At 41.6% G+C, this 20,492-nt stretch overlaps 1 protein-coding gene across 1 annotated transcript in view; it reads right to left on the bottom strand.

The window, feature by feature from the left end:
* inpp5f (inositol polyphosphate-5-phosphatase F) overlaps window positions 1–20,492 on the bottom strand; it is a 249,684-nt gene that overhangs the window by 97,174 nt on the left and 132,018 nt on the right. The window contains exon 4 of the mRNA XM_059947816.1: window positions 261–389. Within this exon, the coding sequence (XP_059803799.1) occupies window positions 261–389 (129 nt within the window). The remainder of the gene's footprint in view (window positions 1–260; window positions 390–20,492) is intronic.

Below are 20,492 nucleotides of genomic sequence, written 5' to 3' on the forward strand. Positions count from 1 at the left end.
GGGAACATCTACGGTATACAGCCTGAAATTCTTACTCTTCGCAGACATCTATGAAACAGAAGAAAAAAACCAAAAAATAATAGCAGAGAAACAGAATTACTACAAGGAAAAGTTACTAATTATTGTACATATCAGCTCTGGTTAATAATAAAGCAACCCTTAACCAACATAGATTGTTGATAGAAATATCTAAGTTAGCACAGATGCAAAGAGCCAAGCAGCTTACACTTTAAGGAAGATTCAATGAAGCATCCACTCACTTTTTTCTTGATTGGAACAGCCACATTACACTTGATTTGACTAAATGTCTTCAGCAAAAACTTGGTGTCATCTGGGGACTGGGTAATCTTCTCCGTTTTGTTTATACCGAAGTGATGCTTCTTGCAGAGCTGCAAAATGGAACAGAGAAGAAAGATTAATCTTTCTGCTGCAGGGGCTTTTCTTTTTAAAGGCAGCCCTGAATCCATCCATCACATCGCAGTTTTCTGATGACTTCGATCTTTCATGCAGCAGTGACTTGCACAGCTCTGAAAATGACAGTAATCCTTCAAGACATGCTCATTTCTCCAGGCTGGCCCCAAACACCCGAGGTTGACAGATTAACAACTGAATACAGTAAAACTCTTAGCCCTAGAAGATGACACTAGGAACCTTATTTTATTAATGTTAATGTTAAATAAATTTTACAGCAAACCCAACAGGTTTAAGGAGGTCACACACATCTAAAGCACCAGCGTGCCGAGGAAGAGGGGGCATCTCAGTTCCTTGGCACAGAGGGAAGGGCAGACACCACCACCCAGTGAGGCAGACTCGAGTCAATTCAAATTGAATTGTCATTCAACCATACAGGAATACTCATGAATACAGCCAAATGAGACAGCATCCCTATGGGGTCAAGGTGCTGAAACATATTACCAACAGTCACACACATGAATATATTCACGGAATTAAAGAGTCCCGAATCCCCCTCACCCCCGTCCAACCCACTCTGCGTCTTGACGCTCAGTCATTGCACAAACAACAAACCTATTTAGCATATCGGTAAAATAAGATAATGCAGAATATGCATATATATAGACCAGGCCCCCCCCCCCCAAGCCCAGCAATATCAGCTGATGACCCACCCTGATGCCCATCAGGCAACATCTCGGCTTTGAGGCCCAGTCCTCAGATATACAAGAACACATAGAATATTAGTAAAAATATAACAACATAAAATATGCATGTATATAGTTCAGACCTCCCAGCCAAGCCTCAGAGATTTCTGATAATTGTAAACTAGTTTATCAGAGCTAATTAGTCCCAACTTCAGCTTCTGTACTCAATATCACAGAGTTCTTGGCAACTCATTCGTTACCAAGATGGTCCTTCCTTCAGTCAACTCCATTTCACCTTCCACAACTTCATTTGAATTAATTCCTTCCCACATGTGTGGAGTACAAAATACTTCAAAATTGTTTCAGTTTGGTTTGAGTAGGCAGAAATATTAAGTTCATGTTCCGATTCCCCAACCTATGCTTCAGGCCAATAAAAAAAAGATCAAAATCTATTTAACTTAAGAGGTAGATTTAAATTGTTTGGGAAAGGGAAACACGAGGAAAGCAAACTCCATCATTTCAGTTTATTTCATGTACTTCCTTTAGGGTACAATAATAACTACATAGGGGACAGCTTAGATCCAATGATATGGAAGAGGTAATGGCTGTTAAATATATTGTTACCATAGTATATAATAACTTCCAAAAGAGTAAAAGAATGCAATCAAGTTAACAACTTGTGCAGCAACATGACCACTAATGGCAGAAGCTCTGTAACACACCAGATAAATTTCAAGCAATAAATATTAAGATCATTGACCATAAGACACGGGAGCGGAATTACCTATCAAGTCTGCTCTGCTATTCCATCATGGCTAGTTTATTTCCCCATTCTCTTTCCTTCTCCTTGCAACCTCTGACACCCTTATAAATCTATCAACATTTACTTTAAATATACTAGTGACTTGGACTCCACTGTAGTCTGTGGTAATTCCACAGATTCAGCACCCCTTAGTTGAAGAAATTCTTCATCTCTGTTCTAAATGGACATCATTAAGAGACTGTGCCCTCTGGCCCTTCGGCAACTTTAGGAAACATCCCCTCTACCTTGGCCTATCAATATTCGATAGATTTCAATGAGATCCCTCTCATTCTTCTAAATTCTAGTGAGTACAGGCCCATAGGCATTAAACACTGCTCCAATGTTAATCCTATCATTCCCAGATCATACTCATAAACCTCCGTTGAATACCCTCCAATGCCAACCATAGAACACTACAGCACAGTACAGGCCCTTCAGCCCTCCATGCTGTGCCTTATAATCCTTAAAAAAATGTACTAAACCCACACTACCCCTTTCATCCATGTGCCTGTCCAAGAGGCTCTTAAATACTCCTAATGTTTTAGCCTCCACCACTATCCCTGGCAAGTCATTCCAGGCACTCACAACCCTCTGTGTAAAAAACTTACCCCTGATGTCTCCCCTAAACTTCCCTCCCTTAATTTTGTACGTATGCCCTCTGGTGTTTGCTATTGGTACCCTGGGAAACAGGTACTGACTATCCACCCTATCTATGCCTCTCATAATCTTGTAGACCTCTATCAAGTCCCCTCTCATTCTTCTATGCTCCAAAGAGAAAAGTCCCAGCTCTGCTAACCTTGCTTCATGTGACTTGTTCTCCAAACCAGGCAACATCCTGGTAAATCTCCTCTGCACCCTCTCCATAGCTTCCACATCCTTCCTATAATGAGGTGACCAGAATTGAACACAATACTCGTAAGTGCAGATTTGTAGAGTTGCAACATGACCTCTCTACTCGTCAACTCAATCCCCGTTAATGAAGCCGAGCATCCCATAGGCCTTCTTAACTTCCCTATCAACCTGTGCAGCGACCTTGAGGGATGTATGGATTTGAACCCCAAGGTCCCTTTGTTCATCCACACTCTTAAGTAACTGAGTTAGAATCCAACACATTTTTCCTTAAGACAAGGGGCCCAAAACTGCTCACAATACTCTAAATGTGGTCTGATCGATTCCTTATAAAGCCTCAGCATTACATCCTTGCTTTATATTCTAGGCCTCTCAAAATGAATCCTAACATTACACTTGCCTTCCTTACTGCTGACTCAAACTGCAAATTAACTTTTAGGGAATCTTGCATGAGGAGTCCCAAGTCCTCCTCCGATTTCTGAATTCACTCCGTGTAGAAAATAGTCCACACTTTTATTCCTTCTACCAATGTGCATGACCATACGCTTCCTGACATTGCATTTCATCTGCCACCATTCTCCTCAGCCCTTCTGCAGACTCTCTGCTTCCTCAACACTACCTGCCCCTCCCGTATGTAACCAACGCAAGCACAAGGAAGCCCCTCCAGGCATGATGGGATACTTGCTCTTCAAGTCTGCCATTCTAAATTGACAAAACATGTGAAAATCTGCCAAACACCAACTCATATTTGAAATAATTTATGAGAAGTGGAATGGGTGTGGGGTTGACAAAGATGAACCACTCCTGAATTAGGCTACTTGTGGATCGAGAATGCATTTCAGCAAAGGGCATTGAGATTTTAAACTTCAGCCGACTGCACAGGTTCTGTATATTTAATATTGCAGAGAGGCTGAAATAGTTTAAATAATTAATAGTGAAGTCTATGAAAACAGTGTCAGAAATGCAAGTCAAGTACTTGGGCTTACCAAAGTTATTTTTTGTTGATTATTCCCAAATAAATGGCAAGTTATTCTAACTAGAGCACATTTTCAATTCCTGCCAATCAAAATAGCCACAATTTATTTCCATTTATTAGAAAGTTTTACATTGCCCTAGTTTACTTACTGCTACAAAACACTTCAAAAAAAATCTTGTCCTGGACAAGACCCATTTCATGTGTATTCTGTCTTGAGCTGACATTGGAATGGTCTGTAATGCCAGTTCAGCATTAGTTGGAATGAAAACAGTCTGACAAGCCTCAGTTCAAAGTCAACTAAAAGGGTCAGCAACATGCAAATAAGATATGCGTTACTCCAGGTCTTCACGAGGCAAAAGCACAAGGTTGGTTTTTATGAATCATGTAATATTTCTGTTCAACTTAAACCATAACAGACTCAGAATAGAGAGGAGTCCTTTTAGAATGGGAGACGAGGAATTTCTTTAGCCAGAGAATGGTGAATCTGTGGAATTCATTGCCACAGGTGACTGTGGAGGCCGAGTCTTTATGTAAACTTAAGGCACGGGTTGATAGATTCTTGATTGCTCAGGGTATGAAGGGATATGGGGAGAAGGCAGGAGACCCAAGCTGTGTGGAAAATGGATCACCATGATGAAATGCCATAGGGGGCTCAATGGGCCAAATGGCCTCATTTCTGCTCCCAAATCTTATGGTCTTATGGCGTAACTGTTTAATTCAAGGGCTCTTCAAAGACACCCTCTTCGGAAATAGTTAGACCCATCCTAAATCAGTGACAAAGTAAATAATAATCTGAACCTATATTAAATCATTACAATTTGGAACAAACCCATTAAATCCGAAAAGGGTGAACTAATTCAGAAAACAGTAATCACCGATGTTATAACTGAACATATTAACTAATAACATCTATCATCTACAATGACTCAAGCTATGCTCTCTTCTCACTGCTGCCATCAGAAAGGAGGTATAGGAGCCTCAAGACCCACATCTCCAGATTCACAAACAGTTATTACCCCTCAGCCATCAGTCATTGAACCAAAGGAGACAACTTCAGTTGCCCCATCACTGAACGGTTCCCACGACCTATGGAGTCACTTTCAAGGACTCTTCATCTCATGTCCTCGATATTTATTGCTTTTTTTTCTCCCTTTGTATTTGCAGTTTGTTGTTTTTTGTACGCGTCATTTGTCTGTCTTGTATGCGGTTTTTCCTTTATTCTATGGTGTTCTTTTAAACTGCTGTGAATGCCTGCAAGAAAATGAATATCAAGGGTGCATGCAGTGACATTATGTACTTTGATAATAAATTTACTTTGAACTACGTAACAGTAAAGACAAGGTATGGGCAAATTCCAAATAATGTAGAATCAAATTGATCAACACCCCAGTATGCAAAAGATAATTCAGATCCCTCACAGAAGGTTGACAAAGGTTATGAGTATGTCTTGCTTTAAATAGTCATCATTTTGAAAAAGGTAACTGTAAATTCTCAAGTGTTGGAAAGGAAGGAATCTGTCAGGAAGGGTTCTCTGAGGTCTGAGGTCTGTGCAATATTGATCCGAAAATAGGTTGACATTTGCCAAGGATTATCAAGGACTTTACAAGCACCAGGGCAGTGAAAAACAGGACAGATGAAATTTAACAAGAGTCACCTGTGATGAATGAGCCAATATAATCTGAACAGAAAAAGAAGCAAAAATAAAATGGCAATGTAAAAAAATAAGCAGCCCTGTGTGCAACCTAACCATTAGAAAGCATATCAGTGAAATTGGGACCTTAATAAATTGAATACAAAACTAATATATGAAAGCTTAAGGGAAAGGTGAGGCCACATTGCAATATGCAATTCAGTGGTGAGTGATCCATCAAACTTCAAAGTGAAATTATTAACAAATTACATGTATGTCACCATATACAACCCCAAGATTCATTGCTCTGTGATTCAAAATGGTGGCTTTTGTGATTTTGTATTCGCTCAAAAGTACAGAGAAGGCAATGATGAATCGGATACAGTTCAACAACAAGAACAGCTTCGTGAAAGCTAAAAAAAAAAGCTTATTTGAGGATTGCATCCAGAACCTGACACGGTCTAAACCTTGGATTCCATGAGCACTGGAAAGTAATCTTGAACTGCAGGGTGTTGGTGAAATGGGCTGAAAAGTGACAAATGGTATTTAATCCAGATGTGAGGTGATGTATTATGCAGTGCTAATAAGGCTAGGACAGTGCGATCATACAGAGTTTGAGTTACAGAGGGACCTCTGAGTACAAAGCCATGGCTCATTGAAGAGTACAACATTAATGAATAAAGTGGTTAGGATGACTATTGGGATATAGACCTTCATTATGCTGCCCTCAAATACAGAAGCAGGGAGATTATGCTCCAACTTTGTAAAACCTTGGTCAGACCTACGATGCAGTACTGCATGCAGTGTTCACCAAGCTACAGGAAGGATGTAATTGTGATGGAGAGAGTACCCACAAGATTCTCTGGATGGAGCAGGTCTGTTATGAGGAGTGATTGGAGAAGCTAGCTCCATTCTCTCTGGAGCAGAGATTAAGAGGTGACAGGATTAAGGTATATAGCATCATAAAAGGAGTAAAACCTTTTCCTCAGAGTGGCGGCAAATAAAATTTGAGGGCATAGGTTTAAGGGGAAAATAGATAACGTGGGGGGGGGGGCTTTCTTCACCCAAAGAATGCACTACCAAACACACTCCAGGAGTGTCTAGATGAACACCTGAATTGCCTCAGCATAGAGAGGCATGAGGCAAGATCTGTGTAATAGGATTAATGTAAAGAGTGCCCACTGGTTGACAGAGAGGAGTTGGCCGTATAATGTGGGGGTGTGGAAGACAGCAGAAATCCTGAAAAACATATTTCAGGGGCCTTGTAGATGGATGTTGAGTGGAAGACTTCAGCGGCCTGGTGCAACTGGAAGGCTGTTGTAAAGCTCTTTCCTCAACTCCAGCAATCCGCTAAATCCTGACCTCAGTGGCCGTCTCTGTGGAGTTTAGACGCTCTCTCTGTGGCCATGTGGGTTTTCTCCAAGTGCTTCAAGTTGCTCTCCATTTCAAAGTGTGTGGGTCAGTAGACTAACTGGCTGTTGTGTACTTGACTGCACCTTCCTGTTTGCAGATGACATCAAATTTAGGAATCGCTTTAGAAGAGCAGATGAAATTGCAAATTTGTTAGTAGGATGGGAATACAATTTCTGTCAGCTATATATTAATCCACACGTCAGGTGAGAGGACACATTTTGCTGATAGAACAGCAGTAATTATAACTGAAATACTACTAAGACTTCATGGATGTAGGTTCATAGAGCATCTCAGAAAGCATCAAAAGCCCATAGATCAGCTTCTGACACTAGTTAATGGGATTCTAAGTTCAAACACAAAAGTTTTAGAAGAGTTTTAAGATAATAATAAGCTAATGAAAACCATTAATTAGTGTGCTGTGAGCAGAATTGGGAACCATATCAATGAAAGGAAATCTTGGCATATAGGTGGAAAGACAATTCAGCCAAGTCCTTTTGCATGGGGGAAGAGCAAATACACAGACTGCAGGCAGGACACAAAACTGCCATTCATACTTATGTCCTAATAACTGAAAATTTGTAAAAAACCAGTGGAGAGAGTGGCCAGCGTGGGAGGATGGGCTGGAATGAGGGGCATGCAGGGGTGCAGAGAGGAGTGCTGGCAATTTTCTGAAACCTGGGATTGGTTAGTCTCACAATCCCAGGTGTTATATTAGAGCTCTGACATTACAAAATGTGTAATATCATTGTAGATGTCACTGTCATGCAATGCCATGAAGAGGCATTTTTAAATTATGAAGAAAGTTTTAAATTATGATTTTTTTTAAGGATTATATGGGTCAGCACAACAAGGGCCTGTACTGTGCTGTAATGTTCTATGGTTCTAAGAGCTGAGATAAGCGATCAGTGATGCTATATTTTAGCCTAATTTCATGATAAAACCATATTTCCTTCCTGCTGAATTTGTTAGATTTGTACTGTAGAAAGAACTGGTTAGGTTGCTCATGCCAAGGATGCTTCAGGGTTCAATGCATCAGTGCACAATTTGGCTGGGTGCGCAGTTTGTTTTCTACTGAAGCACCGGAAATGCGAAACAACACTGCTTTGGAAAACAACATCACTTTAACAGACGGGTAATGGAACAATGAAGCCAAGGTGATTAGTTACCCTTGTTTACATGCTAAACAGCCTAAGATCTCATGTCTGGAAGAAGCTCTCCATTCTACAGATAAATATTACCATATTACAATGAACCCATGAATACCTGAGCTTTCCACTACATCTGTAAATGCTGAAATATTCAATGACATTTCTCGCTCCCCCCAGAGGATAAGTATTACAGTTCAGGGGCACGCAAGGAGTGAGGAGATGAGCTTCACCAAGCACCTACGCTCCATCCACCAAAAAAAAATCAGGATCTCCCAGTGCCACCCATTTTAATTCCAAAATCCCATTCTGATATGTCTGTCCGTGGCCTCCTCTACCGTCACAATGAGACCACACTCGGGTTGGAGGAGGAACACCTTATATTCCATCTGGGTAGCCTCCAACCTGAGGACATGAATATTGATTTCCCAAACTTCTGCTAATGGACCACCCCCTTCACCATTTCCAATCCCCTTTTCCTTTCTCTCCTTGCCTGTCCATCGCTGACCCCCCCCCCCCAGTGCTCCTACCCGCTTTTCTTTATTCCATGCTCTCCTATTAGATTCCCTCTTCTCCAGTCCTGTATCTCTTTCCCCAATCAACTTCACCACTCCCCCACTGGTTTCACCTATCGCCCCACCTTTTAAATATACTCCTCATCTCTTTTTCTTCAGTCCTGCCGAAGGGTCTCTGCCCGAAACGTCCATCGATGCTGCCTGGCCTGCTGAGTTCCTCCAGCATTTTGTGCGTGTTACTCGGATTTCCTGCATCTACAGATTTTCTCTAGTTTGTGGTTGTATACAGTATACATACTTTGATAATAAATCAACTCTGAAATTTGAACTTAAAATGTAATCACATCCTTGGTTTGACCAGCCATCATAAAATGCCTCAGAGTATCTGGGTGGGCAAAAGAAAGTGGGAGAGCTAATGAGCATGAGACATGAGACACAGGGGCTGATGGGATTGTTCCAAGGGCTAGCATTGACTTGAAGGGCTGACTGGCCTCCATTGCCATGAGAAAATGAGAATGAACTGCAAACACAATTGTTCTTCCTCATTTTGAACCTCCTTTATTTACACCCTTAATTATCTGAAATCAATAGTTATTTCTGACAATATTAGAAGTATGTTCTCTAAATAGAAAAGTCTTGAAGAACAGTCCTAAGAAGGATCTCAGCCCAAAATGTCAATTGTTTATTCATTTCTATAGATGCTGCCTGACCTACTGAATTCCTCAAGAATTTTGTGTGATATTTCTTTAAATAGAAGCATTTATACACCATGATTCTTCAAAAAGGAAATACAATGTACTTAATATATTAATACTTCAGAACCCAATTCAGAAAAATCTGCTTGCTCCTAGAAGTGCTTGTTGTTTAGTAATAAGTCTCTAATCACTTAACAACATTAAACAAAGATGATACCATTGTTCACTGGGTAGCAGAAAGAGGTTAGATGTGGAAAGAATTTGTGTTCTTCAAGCAATGTCACACTTGGCTGTGCACTGCACAAACAATTTTCTTTTGAGAAATTATTCTGTTAGTTAACCTTACAATCTGACCCAGTATTACTTTAGTACCAAAAAAGCAGATAGGTATCAAAATACAGACTCCACTGGACATTGAAAATCAATACCAATATGAAATAATTACTATTTGAGGTGCTTTAAGACACAGGATGCAGAATTAAGCCATTCAGCCCATTGAGTTTGCTCCACCATTATGTCATGACTGATTTATTATCAACTCTCAACCCCATTCCCCTGCCTTCTCCCTGTAACCTTTGACAACCCTTACTAATCAAGAACCTATTGACCTCCACTTTAAATATACTCAACAACTTGGGCTCCATAGGTGCCTTGGCAATGAATTCCACAGATCCATCACCCTCATTCCTCCTCATTTGTTCTAACAGAGGATCCTTCTGTTCAGAGACTGTGCCCTCTGGTCCTAGACTCCCCCTCTACAGGAAACATATTCTCCACGTCCACTCTATCTAGGCCTTATTTGATAGGTTTCTCTGAGATTCCCCCTCATTTTTCCCAAACTCCATTGAGTACAGTTTCAGAGCCAACAAATGCTCCTCACCTATTAACTCTTTCATTCCTGGAATCACTCAAACCTCCTCTGGACCCTCTCCAACACCAGCACATCCTTCCTTTGATAAGGAGCCCAAAACTGCTCACAATACTCCAAATGTAGTCTAACCAATGCCTTATAAAACCTTAGCATTACATCATTTATTTTCATATCCTACTCCTCCCAGAATGAATGCTAACGTTGCATTTGCTTTCCTTACTACTGACTCAAAATGCAAGTTAACTTTTAGGGTATCTGAACGTTTGCACCTCCAGTTTCTGAATTTACCTCCCATTTAGAAAGTAACATTTTTATTATAATTAAACAGCATATTTGGAAAACAGGGATATGAAACCAGGTAAAGCCTGAGCACTGAGCTAATAGCAAGCAGGAAAATGTTGCGCCTTCCTGGATTATATCTGTCATATTATATACACACCTCCAAGAGGACCACAACATGGTCATAGGGTTTGGAGGCTTGCGTGCCTCAATGACCCGAAGAGCTATGTTGGCTGGAGTCAGGGCCTTTTGCTTTGGCTCTTGGTAGGGTCACCCATGCCAAACAGGTTAAAGGGAGAGTCCAGACAGAGTGTTCCACCAGTCTGCCAGGTTCAGGGGATCAGCTCAGAGCTAACAACACTGACTGGTAAAGCAAAACTGTTATGGAAACAGCAATGAAGAATCCTTTCATACAGACAGAGATGGAGGATCTTCACTGCTGTCCTAAACACCAGCAGCGTAACAGGCAGTAAGTATTATTTTCACAGTGACCTCTGATCCAATGATTAAGTGGAATATCACACCAAAGTGTTGGTGCCAAAGCTAGGTTGAATTTTGACAGCAGTGTACTGAAATCACTATACAAACTACAGCGAATAACAATCATGTGTATGATTATTCCCAGTGGTACTAACTCCAGGAGAATTACCCAGTTCACTCCATGCTTCTCATTAATACAGATGTCACTTGTTGTAACCCCCGTTAAACAAGCATCCTCTTCACAGTTCCACCCCTCTGAACTTCAGAGCAACAGCAGGCAAACCATTTCCAGAGGACGTGCAAACCAACAGCAGCACATATTCCCCAACACTTGAAGCGAATGGTTTGAAAAGGCAGAGGATCCACAGTTATAAAATTGCCAGACCAATTAAATTCAGAGGATTTTGAGTACCAAAATATCCACCACCTCTTTCTGAGCCCAACTTTTGAGTAATTGCTTTCATCTGGAGAAAATCAATTATAACACAAAAAGCAAACACTGCCATGTAACAGTGCTAACTCACTGCAAATTTTTAAGCACAAAACTTCAACCTGTGACCTGTTTGATTGACCTCAATCTATACAGTTTCTTCATTTGATCCATTTATAATTTAATATTATGCCTATATTAAACATATTGCAATAAAACAAGGAACAAACACACACCCATCATTGGCCCACTTCTCTTTCTTTCTCCCCACCTCCCGTGTGTCAGCCCCTATTCATGATGGCTGTGACAGGATGACAAACTGGGTGTGATCCCCTCGTTGTAAGACTGCTTAGCTCTGTAAACTTCCACTGTCCGGTACACAATTGCTCTTCATATTAGGAATTCTTGGTGCTGTTCCAATCTCCTTATTAAACCAGGAATCCCAAGCTGAAGGTAATTGCAGAGGAAGGGATATGAGGAGGCCTTAACGGGATATGAAAGACTGGGACAAAATACTATCCTGGTGCAGAACGATTACAGATTCTCATCTCACAGATGCCCATTATTTATCTAACTGGCTATCGTTGACATCTCTGAGGATCTACCCTGGGTCAAACATAACGATGCAGCTACAAAGAAGGCACGACTGTAGTATTTCACTTGGAGTTTGAGGAGATTTAGCATGTCACCAAAGACACTCTCAAATTTCTACAGCTTTCTACAGAGAGCATTCTAACTGGCTGCATCTCTGTCTGGAATGGAGGGGCCACTGCACAGGATTGGAAAAAAGCTGCAGAAAGTTGTAAACTCAGTCAACTCCATCATGGGCGCTAGCCACCATACTATCCAGGACATCTTCAAGGAATGATGCCTTAAAAAGGCAACATCTATCACTAAGGACTCCCCACCACCCTGGGCATGCCCTCTTCTCATTGTTATCATCTGGGAGGAGATACAGGAGCCTGAAGGCACACAGTCAATGATTCAGGAACAACTTCTTCCCCTCTGCCGTCTGATTTCTGAATGGACATTGACTCATGGACACTAACTCACTACATTTTTTTCCCTCTTTATGCACGTTTTATTAAATTTAATTAAATATTTACACATTTACACAGACACGCATTGTAATTTCATTTCTTAATGTATTGTAATGTATTGCTGTCGCATAACAGCAATTTTCATGACTTATGCCACTGGTTCTGACTTTGTTCAATCTATCATGACAGTGACGATACTCGATGTGAAAGGTGTCCTCAGTTTGAAGGCAGTGTCTACAGTCATTATCACGATCATTCCAATAATTCCATAGGCAGCTGGCTCAGCAGTAAAGTTGAAGATAAGGTGAGGTAGGTTTTCCCCAGTTGTGTTGGCCCTCTGCAAGCAGCCACACTTACAGCTACGAATCAAGATTCAAGATTGCTTAATGTCATTTCCTGTACCCAAGTGCAATTAGAACAAAGTAATTGTTACTCTGAGTTCAATACAGCACAAAAGGTAATGAACACAATATTAATAATAAAAAGCACATAATAAATATAAAGACATAAGTTAGCTCATATACATAGTTTGATTATATGTTCATAAAGTGACACTAGGCTGTGCATAACCTGATGACAGGAAATAATGAAGTAGTGGTGGAGGTGTTAATCAGCCTTGCTGCTTGCAGAAACTCAGTTTTCATGTCTGGTGCTCACAGTGTGGATGCTGCATAGTCTCTTCCCTGGTGGGAGAGAGACAAACAGTCCATGAGCAGGGTGGGTGGGAGGGACCTTTCATTTAGCACCTTTCTGTTGTTACATCTGTAGCCCCCTCCTTTGTGAAAATTGCAAGATCACTGTTGGGTTGGGTCAAGGGGCCCAGGAAATGGGAAAAGAGATGTGCAGGCTGGCTCGTTTCCCCGGCGATGTAAAGCTACTGGACATGGCCATTGTCTCTTGGAGACCAATTTGTGGATTGAGCTACTATACTACGTGAACGCCCTCAGGCAAAGTGGGCTGGTTGAGGGAGAGAGTGCACACCCCCAACCTGATTGACATCTACGACCCTGCGAGTCAGGATAAAAGAGGGTCTGTAGGAACAGTCCCTCAGACGCACCAGAAGAAACGTTAAGAGACCACGTAACAGCAGGAAGTCATCTGAAGGAAGCCACGTGCGTTCAATTCCGTGGCTGGAATTGGTGGCTGGAACCATGGAAAATAGCTTTTAGCTACCAACGGGGAAGCCCGCTCCCCTGACTCAACGGATTGGCATCATAAAAGACCTGGGGCAAGTTTAAACTTTTTAATCACTTTTAAACCCAACAACCCTGCAGCTTGAACGAACTGATAGTGACTGTTATCTTTCCATCGGACAATACAGTAACCCCTAGACAACGATAGAGCTATTTCTTATTGGTTATTATTATACCCGCGCTTAGATTTAGTATTGAAGACGTATATTATCTGTATGTTTGCATTAATCTTATTTTTGTGCCCTTTATCAATAAATACTTTTAAAAATAGTACCATCAGACTTCAACGGACCTCTCTATCTTTGCTGGTAAGTGATCCAGTTATGGGAATTCGTAACACTGTATACAGAGTTGAAAAAGAAAAACTTTGCAATTATCTGGTTTTCTACATTAATTACCCATAATATGTGCCCTGATCTTCATCAATAGACAAGCACAATCTGCCTAAACCAGTAACACACATACAACTGTTCTTTTCATATCTTTATTGAACACATTGTTTAGTCATTTACAGTCCAGGCTGGAAAATGCATGTGAACCCTTGTACTTAATAACTGGTAGAACCTCCTTTGGCAGCAACAGCGTCCACCAAATGTTTCCTGTAGCAGCTGTTCAGGTTTGCACAGCACTGAGGAGGAAGTTCAGACCATTCCTCCGTACAAAACTGTTTCAGTTCATCAATATTTCTGAGATACCTTGCATGAACAGCCCTCTTCAGGTCATGCCACAGCATCTCAATTAGGTTAAGGACTCGGCCATTCCAAAACATGAATTTTATTCTTTTTAAACCATTCTGTTGATGATTTCCTATTGTGTTTTGATTGTTGTGTTGCATCATCTAATTTCTATTAAGTTTCAGGAGATGGATTGCCACTCTGATATTCTCCTGTAAAATGTCTTGATATGATTTTGAATTCATTGTTCCCTCAACAATTACAAGCTGTCCTGGCCCTGAGGCAACAAAGCTGCTCCAACCCATGGTGCTCCTTCCACCGTACTGCATAGTTGGGATGAGGTTTCGGTGTTGGTGTGCATTGCCCTTTTTCCTCCAAACATAGCTGTGTGCATTTCTGCCAAGAAGTTCGACTGTTGTTTCATCTGTCCACAGAACATTGGAGTACTGTGGAACATCCATGTGGTCTTTTGCAAACTTGATACGTGCAGCAAACAGTGGTGTCATTCCAAGAACCCTAGTCTTGTTTAGTGTTTTTCTTATGGTGGACACGTGAACATAGACTAGCAAGTTCTAGAGATTTCTGCAGGTCTTTTGCTGTTACCCTTGGGTTCTTTTTCACCTCCTTCAGCATTGCACGTTTGATCTTTGAAGGATGCCCACTCCTAACTACTGAATTTCCTTGATTTGGAGACAATTTTTCTTACTGATGAAAACTCAAGTCTTTAGAAATACTTTTGAAATTCTTCTTCTAAGGGCCTCTGAAAGTTGCTTTGATTGAGGCATGGTGCGCATAAATAGATCTTTCTTGAGAAGAGAACCTGACCTCGTGTGTCTTTTCAATTAAATATAGGGCTGGGCACCTCAACAACTCACGCATCCAAACTCATCTCATTGATTGGAACATCTGACTCCAAATAGCTTCTGTAGAAGGCATTACCCCAGAGGTTCACATACTTTTACCAACAAATACATGCAAGATTGGATCATTTTTCTCAATAAATAAATGAACAAGTATAAAAGTTTTTGTGTTACTATTTAATTGTATTCTCTTTATCTCGTTTTGGGACTTGCGTGAAGATTGGATCACATTTTTGGTCACATTTGTGCGGAAATAGAGAAAATTCCACAGGGTTCACAAACCTTCTAGCACCACTGTAGATCTCTCCAGTGGTACTTCAATTTCTTCAATTTAGACAGCACCAATTAGACAAGGACCATCCCTTGGCAACATCATTAGAAATCCCCAAGTAGGATTCGTATCCTCAGGGAAATGAGCAGGTGTGTCATCTTCCACATATCCACAAAGGTATTATGGAACCATATCATTGCAAAGAGGCAGCTGAAGTTTGTCAAAATCTTGACATTTAAATTTATACTTCAGCTTTCTCTTCAAACCACACTAATCTACACTGTACCTCCTCAACAATGAACAGATACACGTTAAGGCAAAAGATTGGACCCAAAGAATCATGCCATTCTTACATCCTTTAAAATACATATTTTTGAACTGCAACTGTCATATTCTACTGAATGAATTATTTCCCACGATAGACTTTCATGAAAGAGAGGATGGTGCTTTTGGCTGATATCTGTCAGTCTGCTTTTAACTGTTTTATTTGTTATGAATGCACCACAGCTCTGAAGGGCCGAAGGGGTGGGGGAGCCCCCTCCTTTGTGAGAATCGCAAGAGCATTATTGGGTTGGCTCAGAGGACCCAGGAAATGAGAGAGAGAGAGACCTAGCCATTGTCTCCTAGAGACCACGATTGGGGACTATGCTACGTGCAAGCCCTCGGGCAAAGTGGGCTGGTTGAGAGAGGGATTGCATCACCCCAACCTGATTGACATCTGAGACCCCATGAGGAAGTATAAAAGAGGGTCTGGGGAACAACCCCTTTCAGACGCACCAGAAGAAATGCTAACAATCCCGTAGTAGCGGGAAGCTATTTGAAGGAAGACACGTGCGTTTGGTTCCCTCGCCTGGGGGCCGGTGGCGGGTACCACAGAAACAATTTTCTTGAACTAACAATGGGGAACCAACTTTCCTGATTCAACGGATTTGCTTCATAAAAGACCCGGGCAAGTTTCTTTTCTCACAAATCTCTCTCTCTCTCCAACAAGTGAAAACCCAGCGGTCCCAAAAGGCTGAAGCCTGCAGGAACTGAGTGACTTTTATATTTCCATCGGACAATATATAATCCCCTAGACAAATGATCGAGCTATTTCTTAGTGATGATTATTATTATACCCACGCTTTTAGGTTGAGTATTGACGACGTATATTATCTGAATGTTTGTATTAATCTTATTTTTATGCCCCTTTATAAATAAAGACTTTTAAAAATAGTACCATCAGACTTCAACGGACCTCTCTATCTTTGCTGGTAAGTGACCCAGTTATGGGGTACGTAACATATTAATCTCAATTGAAATAAGCTGTTAAAGTTCACTTATTATCAAAGTACGTATACTTCATACAACCTTGAGATTTGTCTTTTAACAAGCAGCCACAAAACAAAGGAACCCAAAAGAACCCACTAAAAAAAAAGACTGCCAAACACTCAATGTGCAGAGAGGGGAAAAAAACAAATTGTGCAAACAATAAAAGTAAGCAAATGATGTTCAGATCTGAAAGAGAGCTCACCCACAGACATGGAGCCACAAGCATAGGCCCAAGTACGTTTGTAAATGTCACAGAGCAGCGAGCTGAACAGTCCCTCATAATCTTGACGTGAATGTCTGAACAACAACTGATAAGAAGTTCGTCAATAAGTCTCTTGGAAAGGATCCTATTACAGGTATATAGATTTGGTCTACCTTATTTAATCTTGCTGAACTGCCCTAGGTTATGGAGACAAGAGAGACAGCAGATGCTGGAGTCTGGAGCAGTAAACACTCTGCTGGAGGATCTCAGAGGAATGAGCAGCATCACTGGGAGGAAAGTAACTGTCGACATTTCTAGCTGACACTCTTTCAGGACTGAGAGTGAGGAGGCAAGATGGCCAGCATAGAGAAGCTAAATATTTCTCTCTCTTCAAACAAACCAGACGAATGCCCATTTTGAACAAGTGTTTCAGATAGTTCCTCATATAACCAACAGCTAATTCTAAGCAACAAATTGCTGAAAGAATTGCACATGTCAAGCAGTATTTGTAGAAAGCAAGTGGCCCAACAGGACCGGGATTCATTCTTCCTGTCCCTACCGAGGGATCTGCTTGTCCAGCCTGGAAATCAGCTTCCTCCTTCCCGTTCTGTACAAGAACCAGTCTGACTCATTGCTTTACGCGCACGTGCTTTAAGGCAAGGGGTCCCAACCTTTAAGCCATAGACCATATCATTAACCCAGGTGTCTGTGAACCCCAAGTTGGAACTCCTGGCTCAAGGGAAAAATGTAAAATAGAAGACCGGGAGATTTACAGAATGACCGGGCTAACTGTGCATACCACAGTCAGAGCAAGGATGACTTGCCAAACACCAACTTGGGTGGCATTCATAACTGGTGAACAGAAATGTGGAGCTTTAATGCAGTGGGATGGAATTTCATGAGTAGCTGCACTGGCAGACATCTACACCAATCAGCCCAGCCACAATTAGTCCACACACGATGGCTGTATTCTGCAGCCACACACAAGTAGAGGAAGCTCCAAATTACAAAAAAAAACACATATTGGTAGTAATGAACAAGTGTTGGCACCAACAGATCAAGCTTAATTAGTACAAGTGACAGAGCCCCTGCAATAATATGCTGCAGGCATATTGTTGTAAAGGTATTTTTAGAACCAATTACCATAAATGCACTCCACTGCAGGAAGCACTAAGTGCCTAGGACAAAAGTCAATTTAATCTAACGCTGCTTCTTGACCACACTCACTCGAAACGCAAATGCAGTGCAAACTCTTCTTGTTGAACTTCAAAAATAAAAAAAGACAGATTCCAAAGAACAACCCAGGAATCTCCAGTACTGTGCAAAAGTCTGAGGCACATATAGATAGCCACGGTGACCAAGACTTTTGCAGGGTACTCTACTTGTCAAGGTGGAGCAGAGAGGAAGTTTGTAAGTCTGCGAGAGCAAAGGATTTTGGGGATGGTGAGAGTGAAGCACCACAGAAGGGGTGTGGGACAGGTGACACTAGGCAAACTCATATGATTCCAAACAATTGGTTTATTGAGCAGTAAAGCATGTCCCTCTGGTGCTCCCCTCTCCCTGACACCTTCCCACTCTCAGTGTCCAATAGACATCCGTATCAGAATCAGCTACATCACGTCATGAAATTTGTTTTTTGTGGCAGCATTACAGTAAGATACATAAAATTACTACAGTACTCTGCAAAAGTCTTGGGCACCCTAGCAGGATTCAGATAGCTTATTTATTAACCTACCAAGACTGTAGGAGGAAAGGGGACCACCTGGAGGAAACCCATGGGGTCATGGGGGTTTCCAGTACGGTAAAGCATTATGCTAAACACTACACTACTGCGCTGCTTGCACAGAGACTACCCTTAGATGAACCTTGAAGATAAATGACATAGGAATGCGAGAGATTAGGAAAATGAACTCCCAAGCTTTGAGCATTGGCAGCTGAAAACACAGCGACCACTGGTGAAGCAATAACAATCAGTAAGAGCTCAGAATTTGAGTAATATTCTGGAGGTCTAGAGCAGGTTACAGAGGTGGTGACAAGTTTGCAGAGGGATTGGAAAACATGGAGGTAATATCTATATTCAGGCTCTGCTGCAATATGATGGGTGTCAGGGTCGAAATACATCTCTACCATGGAGGTGTAAGGAGCTCCTTCCCTCCGCTAGTCTGCAGGTCACCCTTGGGCAAGGTGTAGCACCTGCTTGCCCTCCCCCAATCAGGGTCACACAAAGCCATGTGGATGGTCGTATGAGCAGCTGGTGTACATCACATCCTGGTTATACAACCACTGACGGCCGGCAGTCTCTGAAGAGTATTGATAATGGCTGGGTGTTGCCTGTCTTGTAAAGGCACTATCCAGAAGAAGGCAATGGCAAACTACTTCTGCAGAAAAATTTGCCAAGAACAATCATGGTCAAAGACTGTGATCGCCAACGTCTTATGACACAACACAAAGATGATGTCATACAACATGGCACATAATGATGATGGTGCAGTATGAAGCAACTTAAGGCAGTGAGCATGAGGAAAATAAAGGCAGCTACAGGCTACTTAATACGAGAACTTGGAGAAACTCAACTTTACACTGTGCGAAGATGGTCAGGGCAGAAATGGAAGATAGTAAACCTAAAGATACTAGAGAGAATGGAGTTAAGTGAAATAAATGCTAAGGGGGAAGCAATGGTTAAGGTGACTAAACATTTGTGTGGTATAAAAAAAGGTCGATTAAGACAAAGGTCAACCTTAGCTCAGACAGCTAGGGACAGCAAGATAAAGTGTGTGAATGAAGTGAGTAGGGTAACGGCCCTAGCCATCATCTTGGGCCTCTGTCCAATACATAGATAGAATGAAGGCCCATTCAACGAGCACCGTTTGTCAAAGGAGCAGTGCAACAAATCGAATCAGTACAGGAAATGGGTGAAGAGTGAGCTGATTTGGTGAAACCAGAGTGTGTGAAATTTTATTACCATTCATACATCGAGAAGCTGCAAGCTGACATGCAGAAATAATCACACCTTAACATTTTTCACTCTTCACTTAAAATGCAACTTTAAAAGAGAAAAAAAAATTATTAGCTTTGTCACACATTCATCGAAACAGAGTAAAATGCATCATTTGCATCATTGAGAGGTGCTGGGGACAGCCTGCAAGTGTCACCACAATTCTGGAGCCAACATGTCATGCCCAAATCTGACCAACCCTGACCACACACCTTTGGGATGTGGGATGAAGTTGCTGTCATAAGGAAAATATACAAACTCCCTATGGACAGTGCTGGTAATCAAATGCCAATCAGTGATCACAGGTACTAAAAGTAAATGTGCTAACCACTACTTTACCAATTGCAGGCAACATAAGCTGAATAACACCTTAAATAAAAGTGATTTCCTTGATACTTTGTCGAACCACTTTCTGCTATCTGAGCAGCTGCTGCTGGGCATTAAAGATTGCTTGTTCCTACTTCATTTCTGCGAGTACAGAACAACAGACTCCGACAGTGACACACACAAAATGCTGAAGGAACTCAGCAGGTCAGGCAGCATCTATGACAATGGATAAACAGTCAACGTTTCAGGTGGGGACCATTCTTCACAAGTGGAAAGGAAGAGGGATGATGCCAAAATAAAAAGGTGGGGTGGGGGAGGGGAAGGAGGATAGCTGGAAGGCGATAGGTGAAGCCAGGTGGGTAGGAAAGATAAATGGCTAGAGAGGAAGAAATCTGATAGGAGAGGAGAGTGAATCATGGGGGAAGGGGAAGAAGGGC

The sequence above is a fragment of the Hypanus sabinus genome, chromosome 22 (genome assembly GCF_030144855.1).
Source record: "Hypanus sabinus isolate sHypSab1 chromosome 22, sHypSab1.hap1, whole genome shotgun sequence".
Taxonomy (NCBI): Eukaryota; Metazoa; Chordata; class Chondrichthyes; order Myliobatiformes; family Dasyatidae; genus Hypanus; species Hypanus sabinus.